This window comes from Polychytrium aggregatum, assembly GCF_025602895.1.
Source record: "Polychytrium aggregatum strain JEL109 chromosome Unknown BJ171scaffold_41, whole genome shotgun sequence".
NCBI classification, from domain to species: Eukaryota; Fungi; Chytridiomycota; class Chytridiomycetes; order Polychytriales; genus Polychytrium; species Polychytrium aggregatum.
This window is the reverse complement of record NW_026516243.1, coordinates 318462-338025: the sequence shown is the minus strand read 5'-3', so window position 1 is coordinate 338025 and position 19564 is coordinate 318462. Positions and strand designations below refer to the sequence as shown.

Sequence of the window (19564 nt, the reverse complement as noted above, 5' to 3'; positions counted from 1 at the left end):
AGCGGGCACGCAGCCACAGGTGCAAAGTCACTGGCCAACTGTTGGCGTGACATGTATTTGATCATGAGAGGGACGAGTGGTCGACGACGCCGATCAGCCCGATCCGCAAGTTGCCGTTTGTATCGACGGTAGACCCACCCGTCCAATATGCAAGTGCCAGTCCAATTGACCGACGGCGCTGGTCATGGGAGCTCCCCTCGAGATTCATCGCAAGGCGCCTTGGCATCCAAAAGCCTTGTCATTTTCTGGCTGTACATCATCGCGAGGAGGGACGGTGTTGTAAGCGCTTCGCCGCGTCCAAAGCAACGCTGTGCTCTCAGCGAGCACCCGATCTCAGGCTCTCGACTTTCTTCAGCATGGTCTCGTTGGCGGGATCGGCGGCCAAAGCCTGGATCAGCTTGTCGACGACCTGTGCCTCCGACTCCCACAGCCACGATCCAAACACAGCCGAGTCTTCCGGTGCGTCGTTGGCTTTCAGTTGGGTGTAGGCCTCGATGGCCTGCACATAGTTCTGGCTGGCCAAAGCAACTTGGATCTGGAAGAGATCCAGAGCGCGCAAGGCAGGCAGACGCTTTCGCTCGGACGTGATCAGGCTGGCTGCCTCCTTGGTCAGCCCGGTCTTGAGGTAGCCATCGACAAGGGCAATGGTCGACTCGGGCGTAAACGGCAGGCCGAGGGAAATCTGCTCCTTTGCCGTGACAAGAGAGCGTCTCCAGCCCTCGGAGGTGCGTCCGTACGCACCCGTCGAAATAAGGATGGCGTACGTCTCGCTCGTGGGGGGATAGTCATACGAGAGCGCCACAGCAAAAGTCTTGTAGAGCTTGTCGAGAGCGGCGATATGGGCTTCTTCAGAGACACCTTTGGCCAAGGCCTCGGTTTGGAAGCTACGCATCAGCCGGTGGGCATAGTCCAGGCCAAAGACCATGTTGTAGGACGGGCGGTCGCACCACAGTTCGAGAATGGTGTCGTAGGCACCGGCATTCCACAGGCTTTCCAGCACCACAAGCGAGTCTCCCTTCGAGAACGAGTGGCCCGTGGCCCTCCACTGCTTTAGAAGCGTCGCAAAGATTTCGGCGTCGCGCGGCGAGGCGATCTGGTATGAAAAGACTCGCAGGGCATTATGCGCCAAGTCGGCCTTCTGGAAACCCATGACCATCCGGCGGTAGTGCTCGCCAAAAGCGGTCGAGACCCCCTCAGGGATGGCGATTTTGCTGATCTCGCTGGCCTCGATCAGCTCGGTGGTGGGATCGAAGATTTGGATCACACGCTTGCGCTTCTCGGCGGTGACGGTGGCCTCAGTGCGAGCTGGAACAGTGGTCGCCAGCAAGGAATTGTTCGGCACGAATGGCCATTCGAGCGATGCATGCGGACCGGTACGGAGGTTCGATTTGACACCAAGGACAGCAATAGCAGGCCACAGCATCGTTTCGCAGAACCCATGAGACGTCGTCGTTGGAGATTGTGATCATTACGGAAGGATGCGATCGGGGTGTCGTGGTTCACATTGGCAGTGTTCCGATTGGGATCGTGACGACGGCAATTCCAAATTGAAAGGTGTACAGGGTTTCGCCATAGTTCGCAGCAAGGACGAAGCAAGAGATGCATGAGTCGTGATCGTCCAGTCGCAGAGGTCGACGGATAGTGGCGCAAGTGCTCCACAAACGCGAGCAAGTGCCGGGCAAGTTCACGCTGTCTCAGCACATTGGATGCGACAGAGCTGCGGCTGATCCAATCCAGCACTTGCAGCCACAGGCCATCCAGCTTGGTGCTGTCCATGTCCTTCTCGGAGCGTGAAAGTGCATCTCAATCGGGATCTGCGATGCGCTGTCCTGCTCCAAGAAAATACGTTCTGAAGCAACCCGATCGCCTCTGCTCCTCGGGCGCATGTGCCCCCGGGATGTTACTCACCGACTACGGCGGTTTGGAAACCGCGTGGGATTTGGAAGAGGGATCCTGCAGTGGGGCCGTGAGCCGGACAAGTCAGCACCAAGATCTCTGTCCGTCTCCATGGCTGGCCCACATGAGCCGGTCCGGCCGCGAGCGTAACCGACGGTGCGGGATGGGAGGTGCGCTGCAATGCATCCACACACCTCGAGATGTCGCCAATGCGAGGGACGGTGTTCTCGTTGCAAGGCTCAGCGCCTTTCGCCCGGATCTAAGCAGCGTCGACATAGCTGTGCGATGAAATGGAGGCTGCAGGATACGTGTGTTTGCGTTTGCGTTTGCGGTTGTGCTTCTATTCTGCTACGAAGGAACAGTCGGGGGCGGTTCCGGGCCAAGTCCAGCTGTTTGCGTTGGCGAGATCGGCTTGCTGCGCGGTGTGCTGCTGGCGCCGTCCGGGGTGCTTGGGCAGGAGGGCGATCTGGAATCCAGGACTGTCCCGAGCGCACTTGGATGGATGGCCTTTTTTTTCTCTCGTCGCTGAGAAGATTTTTTCGGCGGCTGGCTGCGATCGCCGGCTCGAATGCGGCTGCATTCGCGAGAGCGCACACACACACGCGCGCGCTGATTGGCCGAGCATGAGTCGGTGTGTGTGTGTGCTCATGATCGAATCGGTGATGCCAACGGACATTGGCCGTGCAGACAGCGCAGGATACGGCAGATATTAGGCGCAATGATATGCGTCTTGGTCTTATTGAGACGCTGCCGAGCCAGCCGCAACATGTTCGTGTGGCTCGGGACATTGGGCTGAGCGTTCTGCATCTCTCGGACCAAACAATCATCCTCACCAAAGCATTTCTCATTCATCAGATGACCAAGCGCCCGATCCTCGCCTTCCATACATCATCACAACGCCTCGCTTTGACTTCCAAGACGACGACTCAGCAGCTCGTCCGACTCGATCGGTATCGACGGCGCGAGCATCCAGAGCCCTGGCTGGGGCTGCAAGGGGCTTGCGAAATCCCGCCAACAGCGCCAGCGCGCCCAAATTCCTCTCTCGGCGTCCACATTGTCATCGGCGGCATTCCAGGCAGAGGGGGGGTTGATCGTGCGATCGTCTTGCGCTTCCGGGGTGAAATTAGTCGATCCACTATCAGATCCTCACGGATATAGGGGATCATGGGCTCGATCTTCAGTCCCCGCCAGTCGACCGAAATCATCATGATATCCAACAAGCGCACGTTCTGCTTCCCTTCGACGCTGGTGGATGCTGGATCGCTCGAGACCTGCGTCGATACCCGCTTTGACATCTCGTGCGAGAAAGACCACAAGAAAGAGCAACTCGCGCACCTGTCGCCGGCTCAGATCGTGCTGCTGAACTCATTCTGGCTTGGCTACCACTCGTTCTGTAAGTCGCCGTCGATCGCGTGCTGCGTCTTCTCACGGCTCCGGCAGCTGTGATCTTGGTCGTCGGACTGCTGCGATCGTGCGATGTGTCGACAGTGGCCTGATCGAGCATGCAGTAAGCTCCTGGGTTATCTTGGATGCTGATCCTCTCTGGCTCCTCTAACATCCGCCATACCCTTCACTCACGCCCACACCTCCACAACTCACACCCCGCGGCCCAGTCTTCCTGCTTGGCGCCGTCATCTCTCCGTACCAGATCCGCAACATCATGGGCGAAGACCACAAGGGCGAGGGCCTTTCTCTGGTCTGCTTCCTCTCTGCTGCCGTCACGCTGCCGGCATCGCTTCTCGTTGGGGCCCTGAACGATCGCTACGTCTCAAAGTACGGCAAACGCAAGCCCTGGATTGTGGTCGGCAGCCTCTGCATGTCCAGCTCGCTGCTGCTGCTGTCAGACAAATCCAGCCTCACTACCTATATCGGCGGGTACCTGCTCGTGACCGTGGGTGGGGTTCTTGCCTCGGTCCCAATGAACGGACTGATCTCGGATCTGTCGGCCCCGGATCAAAAGGGATCGGTCTCGGCAGTCATGGGCACCTTCAATATGGTCGGCTATCTTGCCGCGGCCGTCGTTGGCATCTTTTCCGACACCCTGGGCACACGTGGGATGTACATCATCATGAGCTCGGCCCTGATGCTGTCGGCAGGCCTTACCTGCCAGCTCAACGAGCCCAGGAACAACTACAAAGCCATCCATCGCGAGCGACTTGTCTGGAGCACACTGCTCGCCGATGTCCTCAGCCCACTCCAGAGCTTCAACTTTCGCATGGTCTTCATCTCGAGATTCTTCTTCCAGCTCGGCGTTGCGACGGTACAGCAGTTCCTCCAGTAGTAAGTCGCTTTGCCCTCTGCCTTGGACTCGACGGCGATCCTCTGTTTCCGCACATCGGCAAGCGACTTGCCTGGGCGGCGCCATTTATCCGGCATTTTGGCGCATCAATCTGACTCTGTCTCTGAACCCACTCTGCCTCCACAGCTGGATCAGCGACTGCGTGTCTTCAAACATGTCTCCGACCAAGGCCGTGTCCGTCGCCGTGATTCCCCTGCTGGTGATCTCGCCCGTTGGCGCCTACTTTATCTCGGCCTCGAAGAGGAAGACGGTTGTGTACATCTCGACCGCACTCATGTCCCTGACGTGCCTGCTGATGATCGTCACCACATCCTTCACCGGTGCCCTGGTGGTCTCGGGCGTCTTTGGGCTTGGCTACGGCCCGTTCCTCAGCGTCGAGTTTGCACTGCTGATGGATGTGCTGCCTTCGGGCCGGGATGCCGCCCGCGACATCAGCCTCTGGACGGTCGCCATGGTGCTGCCCCAGATCGTCGCCACGCCGATTGCAGGCTGGGTCCGCGACGAGTTCCAAGGTCTGGGCAGCTCGTGGAACCTGCAGTGCCTCGGATACAAGTGCATCTTTGCGATCTGCGTGGTATACTTTGCGCTCGGAGCCGAATTCACCCGTCGGATCGAAGGCATCCACTGAGGATGCGGCTGCTGTGTTGTGCTGAAGGGAGAAACAAAGACACATGCAATATGGAAAAGCCGGGGGTGTCCGTACTCTGTTACTGAGATGCTGATGCTGGCGAGTAGATGGTGCTGCAACACAAGCGCTGTATCAGCACGCTCCGGACCTGTGCGGTGCTGGCATCTCCATCCAGACATGATCATCCAGACATGAACATCCAGAATCATTATCCAGAATCATCATCCAGACATGGCCATCCAGACACGGCCGCCCAATCAGCGCGGATCGTGCCATGCCTTTTCTGGACAAATTGCCCACGGCGCGCGACATGCACAGTCGCCCTTCGCTTCTGCTTTGCCCTGGCCGCCAAATGCCCCGGCATCAGCCGCCTTTGCTCCCATCCGCCTGCCACCGTTTCCTCCACGACAGCCGTCCACCCCGCGACCCGTCAACCCGCCAGCCATGTTCTTCTCCGAGAACTTGTTTACCAAGAAGGGGCCGCTGGCAAAGGTCTGGCTGGCCGCCGTCTGGGAGCGGAAGCTGAGCAAATCGCAGTTCATCCAGACAAACATCCAGTCATCCGTCTGTGCGTGCCCCTCTCGCATTGAAATGCAGAATGGCGTGCCTCGCAGCCCTATCGCACTGCGGCTCGATAATGTCGACGACTCGGCTCGACTTTGTTGATGACTCGGCTCGCTCGGGTGACCCAGCTCCAGCCGTGTATTGATCGATGCCCATTCTTCATGCACAATCCAATCAGCGGCCATCGTCGGCGGTGATGGCCAGGCTCCCATGGCTCTGCGTCTATCGGGCCAACTGCTTCTCGGTGTCGTCCGTGTCTACTCACGCAAGACCCGGTATCTCCTCGAAGACTGCAACGAGGCCATGATGAAGATCAAGATGGTCAGTGTTCACCGAAATGCTTTCGATCGATCGAGTGTCCCGAGTCGTTGATGCTGCAGGCGGATCTGAGCCATAATCGGCCCTGGTTGAATCTCTAACATGCGCTTGCGGCTGCCATCCACACGGCCGCAGGCCTTCCGTCCTGGAATCGTCGACATGCCTGAGGAGCAAGATATGGCCCCGGCCAACACCATCAGCATCGCTACCAACATGACTGAGCTTGATATCGCTCTGGAAAACGATCGCCTGGATCTGTTCATCCAGTGAGTTTCTGTGCCGTGACATGTGCGCTTTCGGCTCCAGCTCCAGCAGCACGGTTCGATGAGCCGCCGAAGCTGGATCCACGCGACCCTGCTCCCAGAGGACCGCAATCCGCCTCTGTTCGACTTGCGCTCAGCCCGCTGCCTGTACCTCTGCCCTCGACAGAAACCTGAGGGCCCAGTCGTCCGGAGCCCTCCCATCAACAGCCCAAACGATCTCGCGCAGAGATGACATCACCATCACCCAGTCACGTCGCCTGAGTCAGAGCTTCGAGGACCAGCACGACATTTTTGCCCAGGCGGCCGGAGGTGACCTCAACAATAACGAAGAGAGCTTCCTGAACTTTGACCTCGACTTTGGTCTCGACGACGGTGATAAGACCTTTGACCGCGGCAACATCTCGGCCGATGTCCTGGACTTTGGCGAGGACAGCCGCTTCACCACCTCCATTGAAGTGGGACGAGACGCCCCCGCCGTCGCCGACCGGCCCTTTTCCCCTGGTCGGCCTGGGAAGATCCTTGATTTCAATGCCGAGAATCCGGCCGAGAACCCTGCCGAGGCCTCCAACATCGACCTTGACTTTGGCGACGGCTTCATGGATATGGACGTCCCTGGCGCCGAAGCACCTCACGACCAGCCCTTCCCAGGAGACGCATCACATCTCGAGCAACTGCCGGAGCATGAGGCTGGCGGTGATTTGTTTGTGTTGGATCCCATGGATCTTGACAGGTGGGGCTAGATGCAACAAATTACCAGAGTCGGCCTGGGGCCGCAGGGCTATGAGTATGGTGGGATCTGCGTCGCTCGTACTGACTGTCTTGCCGCGCGCGGAATCCGCTCCGTCGGCGCAACCACCCAGCCGGGTCGAGGACTCGACGATCCTTGGCGCTCCTTCAGAGGCTGGCCAGCCAGAGAGACGAGCTCGTCAGGCTCCCAAGCGACGCAAGATTGGCAATGACGACCGAACACAGATCCCGAACGCCGACATGCGGAACGCCCTTAACGACACGTCGGACATTGTCCTTCAGGTGGGCATCGGGTGGTGTGCCCCGCTTGATCTGTCCGGCTTGGTCCGCCGTGCTTGGTCGCCATCCTTGGTGACCATTCTAATTCAGTCGTCTGTCCCCCGCTTTGGAACGATTGCAGGAACACTATGCTCCGGGCTCGAGAACCATGTCTCGGCTGATGCAGACACGCAGGCTGGGCATGGGCTACTTCCAGGACATCAACTCACCACTTGAGCTCCCTCCCGAGCTCGATGGACTGTTTGGCCGTCATGCGAGCCAGTCCGCCATCCGCCCGGTGTTCCTGCAAGCCAGTGTCCTGGGCAAGCGCAAAGCCGACGCCGATGCACTCGACGTGGAAGCTGCCCGACGGCTTTCTCGTGCCCCCGGTAAGCCTGATGCTGTCCCGACGTGAATGCGGCATCCCATTCTTTAGCGCCGATCATCCGAAGCGATCCCGAGATGATTGGCCCGCTGCCTCGATATTCGCCAGGAGCTATGGTTCCATGATCAAGCGCGATCCATCTGCCTGCGCTAAACTACTGTCGTTCTCTCTCTCATCGACCTGCTCAGAGCTGCCTGACGATCTGCTACCCCAACCCGAGGAGCCCTTGGCTGCAAAGGAAGGCGATGCCTCTGTGTCCATTGCTCCCTTGGGCGAGTTTGAACAGGAATATCAGGGGGATTTCGCTGACTTTGACCAGCCATATGGCGGCGATATGCCCGGCGATATCTTGCCAGAGGAGTCGCTCCACCAGGTAACGGCCTTGCACATTGCACATTGCACAAAGTGTCCCCGGCTACCTGAAGCTCCGACTTCGATCGTGACTATGCTGTGGCTTTGGCCGACACAACCACTGTCGCCCAGACTCTGATGCTGATGCCGAGTCCGATTCTGTGGCCTGGCAGCTGGAACCAGCCACAGAGGCCGGGCCCCTGTTGGAGGGTGCACCGGTGCTCCCTGACGATCCCGAATACGACGAGGCGCTTGATGAAATCAACGAGAGCACCGGTCTGAGCAAGTCGACCGTCAAAACAATCACCCTGATGCAAAGCGAGTTTGAGAACGACCACGACAAGGAGATCCAGTTCAACACCTTGGCAGCACAGGTTGGTCGTCGCTGGCCTGGCTAGCCTTGCGTTTTGCGTTTTGCGCTCCTCTCTCGTATTCTCCGGCCCCTTGGCTCCTCCGTGCTGACACGGCACATCGCTCTCCTCCCCTGCAGACTCGCCGCAGCGAAACTGTGCGTCTCTTCTTTGAACTCCTCGTTCTCAAGACCAAGGATATGATCAACGTCAGCCAGCCCGAGCCGTTCGGCAACATCGCCATCACAGCAAAGGTAGGCATCCGTTTGCCTATGTCCCCGGCGAGTGCCGGACACCCTGGATGCACGGGCAACACAGATAACTAACGTTTGCTTCTACTCTATTCCCTTCCCACTTGCTCCTGCAGAGCGCACTCTTCGAGTAAAGCGTGCCCTCCTCTCGTCCATTCGCTCTTTGAGTCAAGCGATCTCCGTCTGCTCTTCGACATGCGACGCCTTACTCCCGCTTCTGCACTTGCCGTGCCGTGCCGTCCCGCTCAGCGCTCCCCATATGTGCGTGTGGATTCCTCTACGGCACTGCCCTCTACCCGTCCCGCCTCCATCTCCGCCATCGAGTTCTCGCCGGCGACCCTGTGCCGCTGTCGCTATGCAGGCTTGCCGCTCATCTCGCACTCGGCACCTGGGCAGGTTCGAGCATGCGGAACAGCGTCAATACCAATGAATGTGTATTACCAACGAGAGACCCGTCTGTGGGAGGTGTTTGGGCTCGATTGCCCACACGTCATCATCGCTGACGGAGAGACATACATAGTGAGAGTGCAAGAGCGAGACGGCAGTCGAGGGAGGAGGTAGTGGGTACGCGCGACCAGGACTGCAGGATAGAGTGCATATCATGAATGTCACGGATATCATGGATCGAGAGTGACGATATCGTCAAGCCATGCAATCTCCAAGACGCCTTCGCCATGGGAGCCACAGCGCTGTGTCGCCATAGAGCTTGATGGATTAGGAAGCAGCAGCGTTTGCTATGGCTTGGCGATTTTCCAAAAAGAGTGATCGTCGAAAGGAGGCGGTTGACGCCGCCGACCGGAGGTGCAAACGGACGCTCCTGGTGCTATATGCTTCAGCGTCCGTCGAGGCCAAAGCTCCAGACCAGGCTCCGAGGAAAGCCAAGCCGCTTGATGATGCTGGCGATCTTGTACTCGAACTGAAGCGAGCCACAGACAAACACAGCCGAGCGGCCCCCCGTAACTTCGTCGCTGGGCTCCTCCACCACGGCCGCAGCAGTCTCGAGGTCCGGCAGATTCGAGGCAATCAGGGCCTCCGCCTCGTCCCAGCTGGAGGGCTCCAGGGCAAAGTCGACAGACAGGCGGCCGAGGCTGCTCTCGGCAATCCGCATGAACTCCTCAAAGAGCGGTGACTCGGGGTCCCGAGAGAAGAAGATAAGATGGAGCTGGATGGTGGCGCTGTGGTTGATGATGAAGCGGATGAGGGCAAAGAGCGGAACAACGCCGTTGCCGGCCCCAATGAGGGTGATGCGCGGCTGTCGGAAAGGGTTGAGGGGAAACAGGTTGACGAGCGGGGCCGCCTCGACGGTGTCGTCGAGTTCCATAGTGATGAGGTGCTTGGAGGTGGCCTTGACGGCGTCTTCGAGCAGCGGCAGGCGGACAATGATGCTGACGATGCCGCCGAGCGACGAGCTGGTGACGGTATAGGGCTGCACCACAGTACGGCTGCCGGTGCACAGGCGCAAGGCAAAGTTGCAGCCCGAGGCGAAGCTGTCGGCATAAGGCGCTTGAAACCGCAGGATGGCCGTGCGGTAGTCCAGCATGATCTTTTCGATAAGGTAGAGCTGCAAAAAGTCGTCGGGCTCGTCGTCGTGGTCGGTCGTGGCTATTGCTGGGAAGTGGTCGTCGAGCGGATGGTTGTCGGGGTGGGCCAGCAGAGGATAGCTTGCATCGGCGAATCGGCCGGAGCCGTCTTCGCTGGCAGCATTTGGGTGCTTGCCGCCCCAGGACGGTTTGGCATGGGTTCGTGCTGTAGCGAAAACGAGCCGGCCCGAGACCACGGCGAAGGCGAGGGCAATCAGGGCAGCGGCGACGACGAGGACAAGAGGACTTGCTGGCTGCAGAGACGGGAGCTCGATGTCAGCGTGGGCCATGGTGCTGGCGGACGTCGAGAGCAGGATCGCCGATGGGATCGCCGATAGGGAGTGCGAGATGCCGGCCAAGGGCGAAGGGCGAAGGAGCGTCGCTTTTTGATCGCGTTGGGGAACGGGCACATGGGCTTGGCGAGTTTGTCAGCACCATTTGACAGCGCCGACAGGCCTGTGACTCTGGCGATCTGCGCATTGCGGGACGATCTGATGCTGGGTGGGAGGTTGTGCGGGCTGTGTGAGTTGTGCGGGCTGTGTGGGCTGCGTGGGCTGGTGGGCTGCTGAATGGAAACCAGCCCAGTTGAATGGAAACCAGCCCAGTTGAATTGAACAAGTCCAGTCGATGTGGCTGCTGAATTGCAACAAGATCAGCTAAATTCACCTCCTGCAAAATGCCAAGGATTTGGCCGTCGTGATCCAGTCGCCCTCCCGCTTGGGTTTGACTATTCGCCGAGATCCCTGTGCTTGGTGGTGCTCCCGCCAAGCGTCGGCCGTTTCTTGGCCCTCTGCGTCCGACGGATTGCCAAGAGCATCCCCATCCTGCGGCTCCCTCGTCCTGCACCCTGCTCTCCAGCCCACAGGTCGCCTGGCCCCTGTCGCTTGCAGCCTGGACCGCCCGTTGTGCCTCTTGAAGCTGTCCCCGCCAAGAAGACGCCCCTTGACTCGGAACGCGCCCCTTTGCTTGCCCCAGTTCGCCAAGAACCGTCGCTGGCAGCCACGCTCGGCTTTCTTCAGCTTTCTTCAGCCTCATTTGCGATCGGCACGCCGCAACCTGCCCCCGAATAGTTTCTGCATCCCTCCGCGATGGTCCTCGCGCTCTTCCGAAGGCGCTCGGTGCGCTGGGAGCACCGGCGCATCTTTGTCAACATGAAGCCTCCGCCCGAGCTCCTGACCTCGTACGGCGAGCCGCTCCTTGTCTTTCCCGACAACTCGGTGCGAACGTCAAAATACACCGTCTGGACCTTTTTGCCGATGAATATTCTCGAGCAGTTCCACCGAGTGAGTCGCCGCTGCGGCTGTCGCTGTGGCTACCCGCCGAGCGGATCTGTCAGTGTCTCTGTCGCGGATGCTGATCGCCTCTGACTCTTTGATCGTCCCTCGAACACCTGCGGAATTGTTACTACTTTGCGGAATCGATAACGCCTCGCCCGGGTGGTGCAGATTGCAAATCTGTAAGCTGATTTGAAATCGATTCACTTCTCCCATCGGTCTCCGAGCGAGCTTCCGACCACCACCGTGCACAGAGCGAGAACAGTCCAACTAACACACTTCTTGCCGTCCTTCCGATGCATCCACTCCGGCATGCTCCATATTCGCCGGCGTCCCAACGCATCGCTGCTCGGAAACTCATCGTCGCTGTTCTCCGATCGACAGATTCTTCTTGATGATCATTGTTTTGCAGTTTCTGCCAGAGTTTCAGTCGACCTTCCCGCTGCTTTCCGCCGTTCCGCTGGCCATCATTCTGTCGCTCAATGGCATCAAGGATGGTGTCGAGGACTATCGGCGACACCAAGCCGATCGCCAGCTTAATCACTCAGTGGTGCTGACTCTCAGCGACTGGAACAATACCAATATGCCGTCAACGGTACACATTGAAGATCCTGCCAACGGTAGGGCCAATGGCTTATGCGGCTGATGAACTCGATGGTGTTGGGCTCTGGCGAGCGTTCGTGGGAACCAATGCTACGCCAAATGGAACCGCTCTGGCTGACACCCTAGCGCCCACAGATCCCAGCCGCAGGAGACTGTCGAAAGTGCCCTTGCCTGGATGGAGACTGACGTACTGGTCCGACCTGCATGTCGGGGACCTGATCTACATTCGCAATAACGAAGCCATCCCGGCCGATACGATCATCCTCTCGACGTCAGAGGAGGGCGGGAGCTGCTATATCGAAACCAAGAACCTCGATGGGGAAACAAATCTGAAGGCTCGAGCTGCCCTCCCGGCCACGCAGCATCTTTCCACCGCCGACGATTGCCGCAACGTCAAGATGTCGATCGATTCTGAGTCGCCGCAGATGAATCTCTACTCGTACCACGGCTCCATCGCCTTCGAAAGCGATCCTACCGATTCCTACCCTTCTGAGCCCGTCCCGGTTGGTATCCAGAACCTTCTTCTGCGTGGATCGACATTGCGAAGCACCGACTATGCCATCGGTGTTGTCGTGTATACCGGAAACGACACCAAGGTCATGCTGAATTCAGGGTCGACGCCGTTCAAGCGGAGCCAAATCGAACGGCTGATGAACTACCTGGTGGGTTTCCGTCTACACGAGCCATGTCGCCCGATTTCATGTCGCCCGATTTGCTTTCGAGAGCGTGGAGTAGCGGCGGCAAGAGTACGGCAAGTGACAAGGGTCTTGCCAGTGGTAGCAGTTTACCTGGTGGGATAGCAGGTGGCAACAGTCTACTCAGCGCCACCGATAATCAGGAGCACCAGCAGCACGAGTGGTATTGCAACTTTCAGCGATGGCTTACACCCCCCCCCCTCGTGCTCCACTGCCTGTCGTGCAGGTCCTGATCAACTTTTGCATGCTTGCTGTCATCTGTCTCACCAACTTTGCCGGTGCATACATCTTTTCGACCAACTGGATCAACGAGCATGCCCCCTGGATCGCATTCGATCAGTCGGCAATCGAGACTGCTTTTTTCACGCTGATGTAGGTTGATTTCGCTCTGGTGAGCGCCATCATATTCTGGGTAGACCGAGCTGTGGAAGTACCGAGCTGTGGAAGTACCGAATCTGACACCATCCGCCTGTTCAGTGCCAGTATTATGCTGTATCAAAACATCGTGCCCATTTCGCTCTATGTCACCCTGGAGGTCATCAAATCCGCTCAGGTGCGAGCCAGCAATGCCTCTTGCTGCTTGAGTATGGCCAAATCATGGTCGGCAACGAGGGCGACTATACCCAAGGCTGGCATGTGTGCTGTGATCGTAACACGGTCTTGTTGATCTCATGTCCTATTCGGCTATCGGCAGGCTCTCTTCATCTACTTTGATGACGACATGTACTACAGCGTATCTGATGAGCGCTGTATCCCGAAATCATGGACGCTCTCCGACGATCTCGGGCAGATTGAATACGTTTTTTCAGACAAGGTGAGCAGCATTTGCATCGCAAGCAAATGTCTCAATGAGGGGCCAGATCTGGTGAACCTCGTGATACGCCAAGGTCGTTCAGTCCAAGGCATGACCAGGGCTCCAAACACCAGTCATTTCTTGCGAAACTCAGTCACGCATTCATGGGGACACGACGCTGCCGGGGGGGGCAGGCACTTACAGCAGCGCCACTTTGATTCTGTCGTTTTCCAGACTGGAACTCTCACCCAAAACAAGATGGAATTCCGGCAGTGCTTAATCGGAGACCGCGTCTATGGGATGCAGTTTGAGAAGCCGGAAGAGCGCCACCAAGCCCTTGAGAAGATGAAGGCACAGATGACAGGCATATACGCGAACCCGTACTTTACCGCCGATATCACCTTTGTGGACCAGGACATGTTTCGCGACTACCAGGACAATCCCCAACGGCGATCCGAGATCGAGCGCTTCTTTCTCGTTCTGGCTCTGTGCCACACCGTGGTGTCGCCAAAGGACGAGCATGTGCTCGAGTACGAGGCTCAGTCACCGGACGAGTTTGCGCTGGTAACAACAGCCCGCAATTGCGGGTTTATCTTTGTCTCTCGGAACCAAAGCATCGTCAAGCTCAACGTGCTCGGATCTATCCGGCTGTATGAGATCATGTGCATTCTCGAGTTCAACAGCGACCGCAAGCGCATGTCGGTCATCACAAAGGACGAGAATGGCATCTTGACGCTGATATGCAAAGGAGCCGACAAGTGAGTGTCATGCCCGGCGGCCGCAGTGCTGCACAGCTGCTGATTTTGGGGGGGGGTTCAGCGCAGATGCTATCGCGCCGTCTGCTCGCCGATGCTCTGACATTGATGAAACGTGCTCCCATCAACCCTGCCCTGAAACCTAAATCTGACGTCCGTGGCGGTTTGCATGGGCCCATGGAACCTTGATCCAGCGTGATTCTTCCACGACTAAGCCGGAACCAAGACGCTGCCGTCACAACGACCAACGAAGTTCTACACGAGTTTGCTCAGAAAGGTCAGTGACCTGTCACGGCGAAGCAGAGTCTGGCTGCTGCATAGTTCTCATGAGCAGGCGCGATTACTGCCGTTTGGACAGGGCTGAGGACGCTGTGTCTGGCACAGCGACAGATACCACCGGAAGAGTACCAGACCTGGCTCACCCTCTTCGAAGCGGCTTGCCGGGATCTGAATGACCGTGAGGCCAAGATCGATGAGCTCGCCGAACAGATCGAGGTTGACCTGGAGCTGATAGGCACCACCGCAATCGAAGACCGGCTGCAGGACGGCGTCATGACGTGCATCGAGCATCTCCGCAAGGCCTCGATCCACGTATGGGTGCTGACTGGAGACAAGCTCGAGACGGCAATCAATGTCGGCTTCGCGTCGAAGGTCCTTGACGCCGACATGACTCTCATCATTCTCAATGCCATGACGGCCCAAGACCTGCATCGGCAAATCCGGGACTCGGAGAGTCTCATCCAGGCCGAGGCCCCTCTGTCCGCGGCGTCGTTTGCTCTGGTGGTCGACGGTGGCACTTTGAAGATCGTGATGGAGGCCGAGAAGACCAAAGAGGAGTTTGTCCAGATTTCGCTCTCGTGCAAGTCCGTGATTTGCTGCCGGGTCTCGCCCAAGCAGAAGGCAGAGGTTGTGCAACTCATCAAGCACAGGCTTTCTGTGATGTGCTTGGCGATCGGCGACGGCGCCAACGACGTCAGGTAGGGATGCGCTGTTTGCCGGTGGTGCTATGGCCATGGAATACGCACTGTCTTGGTGCTAGAACGTGAAGAGTGCCACCGGGATCTGCGGTCTTGGTCGGTGGAGCGGCAAGGTGTCAGCGCGTAATCGCTCGGACGGTGCGGATGCTGATCCAGCCCCTGTCTCTGCCTTCACCCAGCATGATCCAGGCCGCCGATGTTGGCGTCGGCATCTCAGGACAAGAAGGCTCGCAGGCGGCCATGTCGAGCGATTATGTCATTGCGCAGTTTCGGTTTCTGACCAAGCTGCTGCTGAGCCAAGGTCACATGTCGTACTATCGGATATCGGTACGTCTCTGGCTCACCAATGTCAGCCAGCATTGTCGATGGGGGCTGAGGCGCACACTCGACTGCCTGGCTCCATTCCGTACCAATCGATTCGTGTCGCTGTGTCCATGATCTTGGCCAACAGGGTGGCATTCTGATGTTCTTCTTCAAGAGCTTTACGTGGGTGATGGTTCTGATGTGGTACCAAATCCTATGCGGGTAAGCCATCTTGGATCGGATTGGCTCATGGCTGCCTCCGCCGTCGCTCAAGCCCACCTCCCAAGAGAGAAGGCGCCCCACATTCACAGTGTCTGCGAGTGTCTGGGCTCGTGTGTGGGCTCGCCCACCAGACATATGCATTGCTTTGACCCACCTCGCGCGAATGCTGAACGAACCGAATGCCTCCCACGCTCCACCCGGTCCCAATCGACACAGCTTCACAGCCAACATAATATTCGACTATACCTTCATTCTGCTATACAATATCATTTTTACATCCCTGGGTCCTATCGTGATAGGTAAGGCGTGATTCTGCTCATGGCTGCTTGCCGGAAGCCTGACTCACGACGCTGGCGTATTGATGTCCTGAACAGGTGTATTCGACAGCCACTTGAACCAAGACAGCTTGATGGCCTTCCCAGAGATCTATATCATCGGGATGAGAAAGAAGCTGTTCACATATGGAAAGTTCTTTTCTGGCTTTGGCTGGGCCATCTATCAGTCGCTTGTCTGCGCATACTTGCCCCTCTATGTCTACCAAGACACAGCCAATGGCAACTCGGACGTCAGCGAGGGCGAGATTGGGCTTCTGGCCGCAGTGGCGGTGATCATCAGCGTCAATATTACGATGAGCCTGTCGATGAGACAGCTCAATGCCATCGGAACCCTGTGCATGGCGCTCTCGACGATTTCACCGATCCTGTATATGATGATCTGGTGCGAGTTCAACATGTCGACGTTCTACGGAATCGACTACGTTATCTACACCGGACCAAGGCTCTGGGCAGGCCTGCTTCTGTGTGTCGCGGCTGCGACGCTGCCTCTATTCACCTGCGACTTTTACACCAAGTTTTTCCGGCCCGGCGACGTGGAAATCCTGCGCGAGATGCATGTCAGCCCCCAGCCCGGCAATTCGCTGCACGAGTATCGGCCGAGCAGCAAGGACATCACGCTCCAGCCCAAGGAACCCGACTCTGGCAACATCGCCTATCTGGAAACACCAATGGCTTCACACATCCGAGCGGACTCTGTCGGTGACTCGGTGGGCAGCAGCAAGCCAAGGAGCTTCAAGTTTGACATCTTCTCGAACAAGCGGGACATCCACCGCGTCCACTCGTCACGGTCCAACGTCATGGTGATGCCCACCAACCGATGCGTTTCCCACACTGGCTTTGCCTTTTCAGTCGAGGAGCCAGAATCGGGCCGGGCCAGCATCGTCCAAGCCATGTCAACCCTGGGCCGGGTGCGTACTCAGTATGCGTCCAAGGACGTAATCAAAAGCAGCGTCAGTGGACTGGGATCGATCGAGCAAGCTCCGGATGGAGTGCCCCGGCGTTTGGCCATGGACAACGACGAAGGCTATGCCAAACGCAGATGGACTGCACCCTCGCACGGCGTTCACCATGAGTCTACGCACCTGGGCACATCGCCACTTGGCTCCAGTCTGCTGGGGGAGGGTGCGGCGCCGCCGCCAGACACACAGGCCGCAAACAATACTGCTCAGCGCTCGACGCTCGGACGCTGCACGGACATGTCGGCTGCAAACCAAAGCGCACTTTCGTTTCTCTGCGAAGACCGGCTCCCGTAGTTTGTCGTTTTTCTAAAGACCTCGATGATGCTGTTGCAGGGCTTGTTTGTCGAGTCGCCCCTCTCCCTGGAATAAATGAAACAGGCTTCTTTCTTCTGGCTGACGAGTCCGAGCCCATGGCACCCAGAGCAACTCCCCTGGCCCCCGTGCAGACTGACCAGCGATTGGATGGATGGAGTTGCCTCGACGCACATGAGTTGGAGTGCTTCGTCGGTCTGCGCAATACCAAGGCGTGACCGACACATGATCGGAATGCATTCGAGCGGGGCGCTGCGCTTCCGCCTCTGCCGACCAGCACCCAACTCAACTGCGTTCCCACCCACCCCCCGGCGGGCATACCATTTCGATTTCGGAGACGCAAACGACAGCGCTCGCAACGGTGACTCCCCCCCCCCATGAATCCGAGTTTCGACATCAGCTCATGTCTCCGAAAGCCCATATCAATATTCTGCCCTGATGATCTTCCCAAAAGCACGCATATGTAAGCGACGACGACGACGACGACCGAGCCCTCAACCACCCCCTCCCTCCTTCTTCCATCACTTCTCCTGCTGCCCACACGATGCGTCCAATCTTTGCAGTCGCTGTCGGAGTCATACAACGGCACACCACGTCCAACTTGGCACGAACTTGTCACAGTCGCGGTCGTTGCACTTTTCAGAAAGCATCTAGTCACATTTGCTCTCGTGGCATTTGCTTGCAGACTCGAGCGACTGAAATGGATCGTCGACAGCCTTGGGGTCGCGAGTGCCAAGGTGAGTTGACGAGACAATCGCACGCACTCGTTTGCGTCGGGGCTATTGCTCGGCTCGATATCAAGCCCCGAAAGTCCGATATCACACGCACACTTGGATATGGACAGGCATCGCTCTCGTTCCCGGCGCGCATCGAATCCACCGCTCAGTATCGACCGAGATTTTAATACCCCTGAGAGATCGAAATTGCTGTCTGAATCGCGATTCTCGTGGAGATTGCAGAGTCCCACGAAAACGATACACGACAGCAAGGACATTAGTTCTGTGCCTCTCCCCTCCTCTCACACCTCGTTCCAGTTGGAGAGACAAACTCCATTCGAGACCCGCGCTAACGAAAAGTTCGTCTTTGACTTGACCCAATTTCTATTCCGGCATCACCGGCGAGGCGTCGCCGATGCAGGCACAGGGGTTGCGGGCTCCAGTCACGACCCTGACAAAGTTCCACCAGAGCACTCATCAGCGGCTCTACATCATGAAAGAGGATCCGCCACCTGAGCCGCGGCGGTGGGAGGAAGACGGCGGCTTGATGGACAGCGGTGTCAGCATCGGAGGACTGGACTACAGCACGAGCGGTCCCAACCACGGATCGGTCATCGTCGGGATGCTCAAAGTTGGCCCCAAGAATCTCTTTGTGATGGTAACTCGACGGGAGGGCGACGCAGTTTGTGATTGCAGAAGGAAGGATGGGGCAGTTGAAAAAGGAGAGAGACAGCGTTACTTCACTGTGCCTGTTTGACTGGTGCCCGCTTGACCGGTGTCTGGTTCGTTGTGAATCGAAATGAAACGAATGATTCTCTGTTTCTGTCAATGGCTTCCATCGCGACCAGGACGCGAACAATAGGCAACTCCAAGTGACGCCGCTCTGTGTGCTCGACTTTTACATCCACGAGTCATTCCAGCGAAGAGGTGAGTCTGTGAATCGCTTCGGAACCATCGCTGCACCCAAGGAGGCCGTTTAGCTTCAGCACCAAGTCCAGAGCTCGTCCATCTCATGTTGATTGCCATGGTGCCGGTTCTAGGCTACGGAAAGCGGCTGTTCGACTTTATGATGACGGTACGAGTTCCAGGACACTGCCCCATCGGGCACCACGCACAACCCAGCCGGTCCGAGCAGTGCTGTGGAGTGGTCGCTGGTGGAGATTGCACAATATGGCAGAATGGGCCTGATTTGCTTGCGGAATTACCTCGGCTGGCTTCAGATGGAAAACTGCACCGCTGCGAGCCTGGCGTACGACAAGCCGTCTCCAAAGTTGCTATCGTTTGTGAAAAAGTACTATGGACTTTCCGAATGTAAGCGAAAGTGGGAGGGGGTGGCGGCAGCGGCAGAAGCAGAAGCAGTTGGATAGCCTACACCAAAGTAGAGGCAGAAATACCAGAGCGGTGCCGTTCCTGTTCATCTTTCACTCTTTGACACAGCGACTGATCATCGCTCTCGGCTGCGGCAGTTTTGCCACAAAACAACAATTTTATCCTGTTTCGAGAGTACGGACTGGAGCAGATAGCAGCAGGTCAGCAACCCGAGGAAACTGGCCTGATTCGCAGGCCCAGAGCCGCGACATGATACGGCATATGCAACGGGAGACGCCTGGCCGCCGATCGGCATCCATTCAGATGCTACCTTCATCGGTCGTAAGATGCGGCATATTGCCGGCTAGATACAGGGCCGTCTTTCTTGACCTGCCTGTCACTGGATGTCGCTCACATCGACT

General features: G+C 57.7%; 6 protein-coding genes across 6 annotated transcripts; 4 read left to right on the top strand and 2 right to left on the bottom strand.

Annotated features, from left to right (window-relative positions):
* Nucleotides 1-14: 14 nt before the first annotated feature.
* BJ171DRAFT_462530 (uncharacterized protein) lies at nucleotides 15-2409 on the bottom strand. Its single transcript, XM_053108518.1, has 3 exons — nucleotides 2091-2409; nucleotides 1909-1953; nucleotides 15-1305 (listed from the first exon to the last, which is right to left on the bottom strand). Exons 1-3 carry the CDS (start codon nucleotides 2170-2172, stop codon nucleotides 317-319), a joined length of 1116 nt encoding a protein of 371 aa, XP_052963384.1. The 5' UTR covers nucleotides 2173-2409; the 3' UTR covers nucleotides 15-316.
* Nucleotides 2410-3102: 693 nt separating this feature from the next.
* On the top strand, nucleotides 3103-4823 carry BJ171DRAFT_477695 (major facilitator superfamily domain-containing protein; the record flags this gene model as incomplete). The annotated part of the gene is made up of 3 exons (XM_053108885.1): nucleotides 3103-3289; nucleotides 3510-4176; nucleotides 4322-4823. 3 exons carry the CDS (start codon nucleotides 3103-3105, stop codon nucleotides 4821-4823), a joined length of 1356 nt encoding a protein of 451 aa, XP_052963383.1.
* Nucleotides 4824-5194: 371 nt separating this feature from the next.
* Nucleotides 5195-8739, top strand: BJ171DRAFT_519012 (Rec8 like protein-domain-containing protein). Its single transcript, XM_053112312.1, has 10 exons — nucleotides 5195-5391; nucleotides 5566-5708; nucleotides 5841-5971; nucleotides 6135-6698; nucleotides 6829-6997; nucleotides 7116-7362; nucleotides 7547-7731; nucleotides 7883-8083; nucleotides 8200-8313; nucleotides 8427-8739. The coding sequence occupies exons 1-10, from the start codon at nucleotides 5268-5270 to the stop codon at nucleotides 8442-8444; spliced, it is 1896 nt and encodes a 631-aa protein (XP_052963382.1). The 5' UTR covers nucleotides 5195-5267; the 3' UTR covers nucleotides 8445-8739.
* BJ171DRAFT_519011 (uncharacterized protein) lies at nucleotides 8740-10328 on the bottom strand. Its single transcript, XM_053112311.1, has one exon. The coding sequence runs from the start codon at nucleotides 10178-10180 to the stop codon at nucleotides 9143-9145; it is 1038 nt and encodes a 345-aa protein (XP_052963381.1). The 5' UTR covers nucleotides 10181-10328; the 3' UTR covers nucleotides 8740-9142.
* A 650-nt stretch (nucleotides 10329-10978) lies between these two features.
* BJ171DRAFT_462527 (uncharacterized protein) lies at nucleotides 10979-17140 on the top strand (the record flags this gene model as incomplete). The annotated part of the gene is made up of 14 exons (XM_053108517.1): nucleotides 10979-11177; nucleotides 11419-11428; nucleotides 11549-11784; nucleotides 11903-12429; nucleotides 12689-12834; nucleotides 12940-13015; nucleotides 13157-13276; nucleotides 13490-14013; nucleotides 14205-14287; nucleotides 14369-14987; nucleotides 15167-15314; nucleotides 15439-15512; nucleotides 15729-15811; nucleotides 15887-17140. The coding sequence occupies 14 exons, from the start codon at nucleotides 10979-10981 to the stop codon at nucleotides 17098-17100; spliced, it is 4059 nt and encodes a 1352-aa protein (XP_052963380.1). The 3' UTR covers nucleotides 17101-17140.
* A 1109-nt stretch (nucleotides 17141-18249) lies between these two features.
* BJ171DRAFT_631923 (touch receptor neuron protein Mec-17-domain-containing protein) lies at nucleotides 18250-19510 on the top strand (the record flags this gene model as incomplete). Its single annotated transcript, XM_053115637.1, has 6 exons — nucleotides 18250-18492; nucleotides 18683-18761; nucleotides 18875-18909; nucleotides 19055-19145; nucleotides 19301-19363; nucleotides 19467-19510. The coding sequence occupies 6 exons, from the start codon at nucleotides 18250-18252 to the stop codon at nucleotides 19508-19510; spliced, it is 555 nt and encodes a 184-aa protein (XP_052963379.1).
* Nucleotides 19511-19564: the final 54 nt, after the last annotated feature.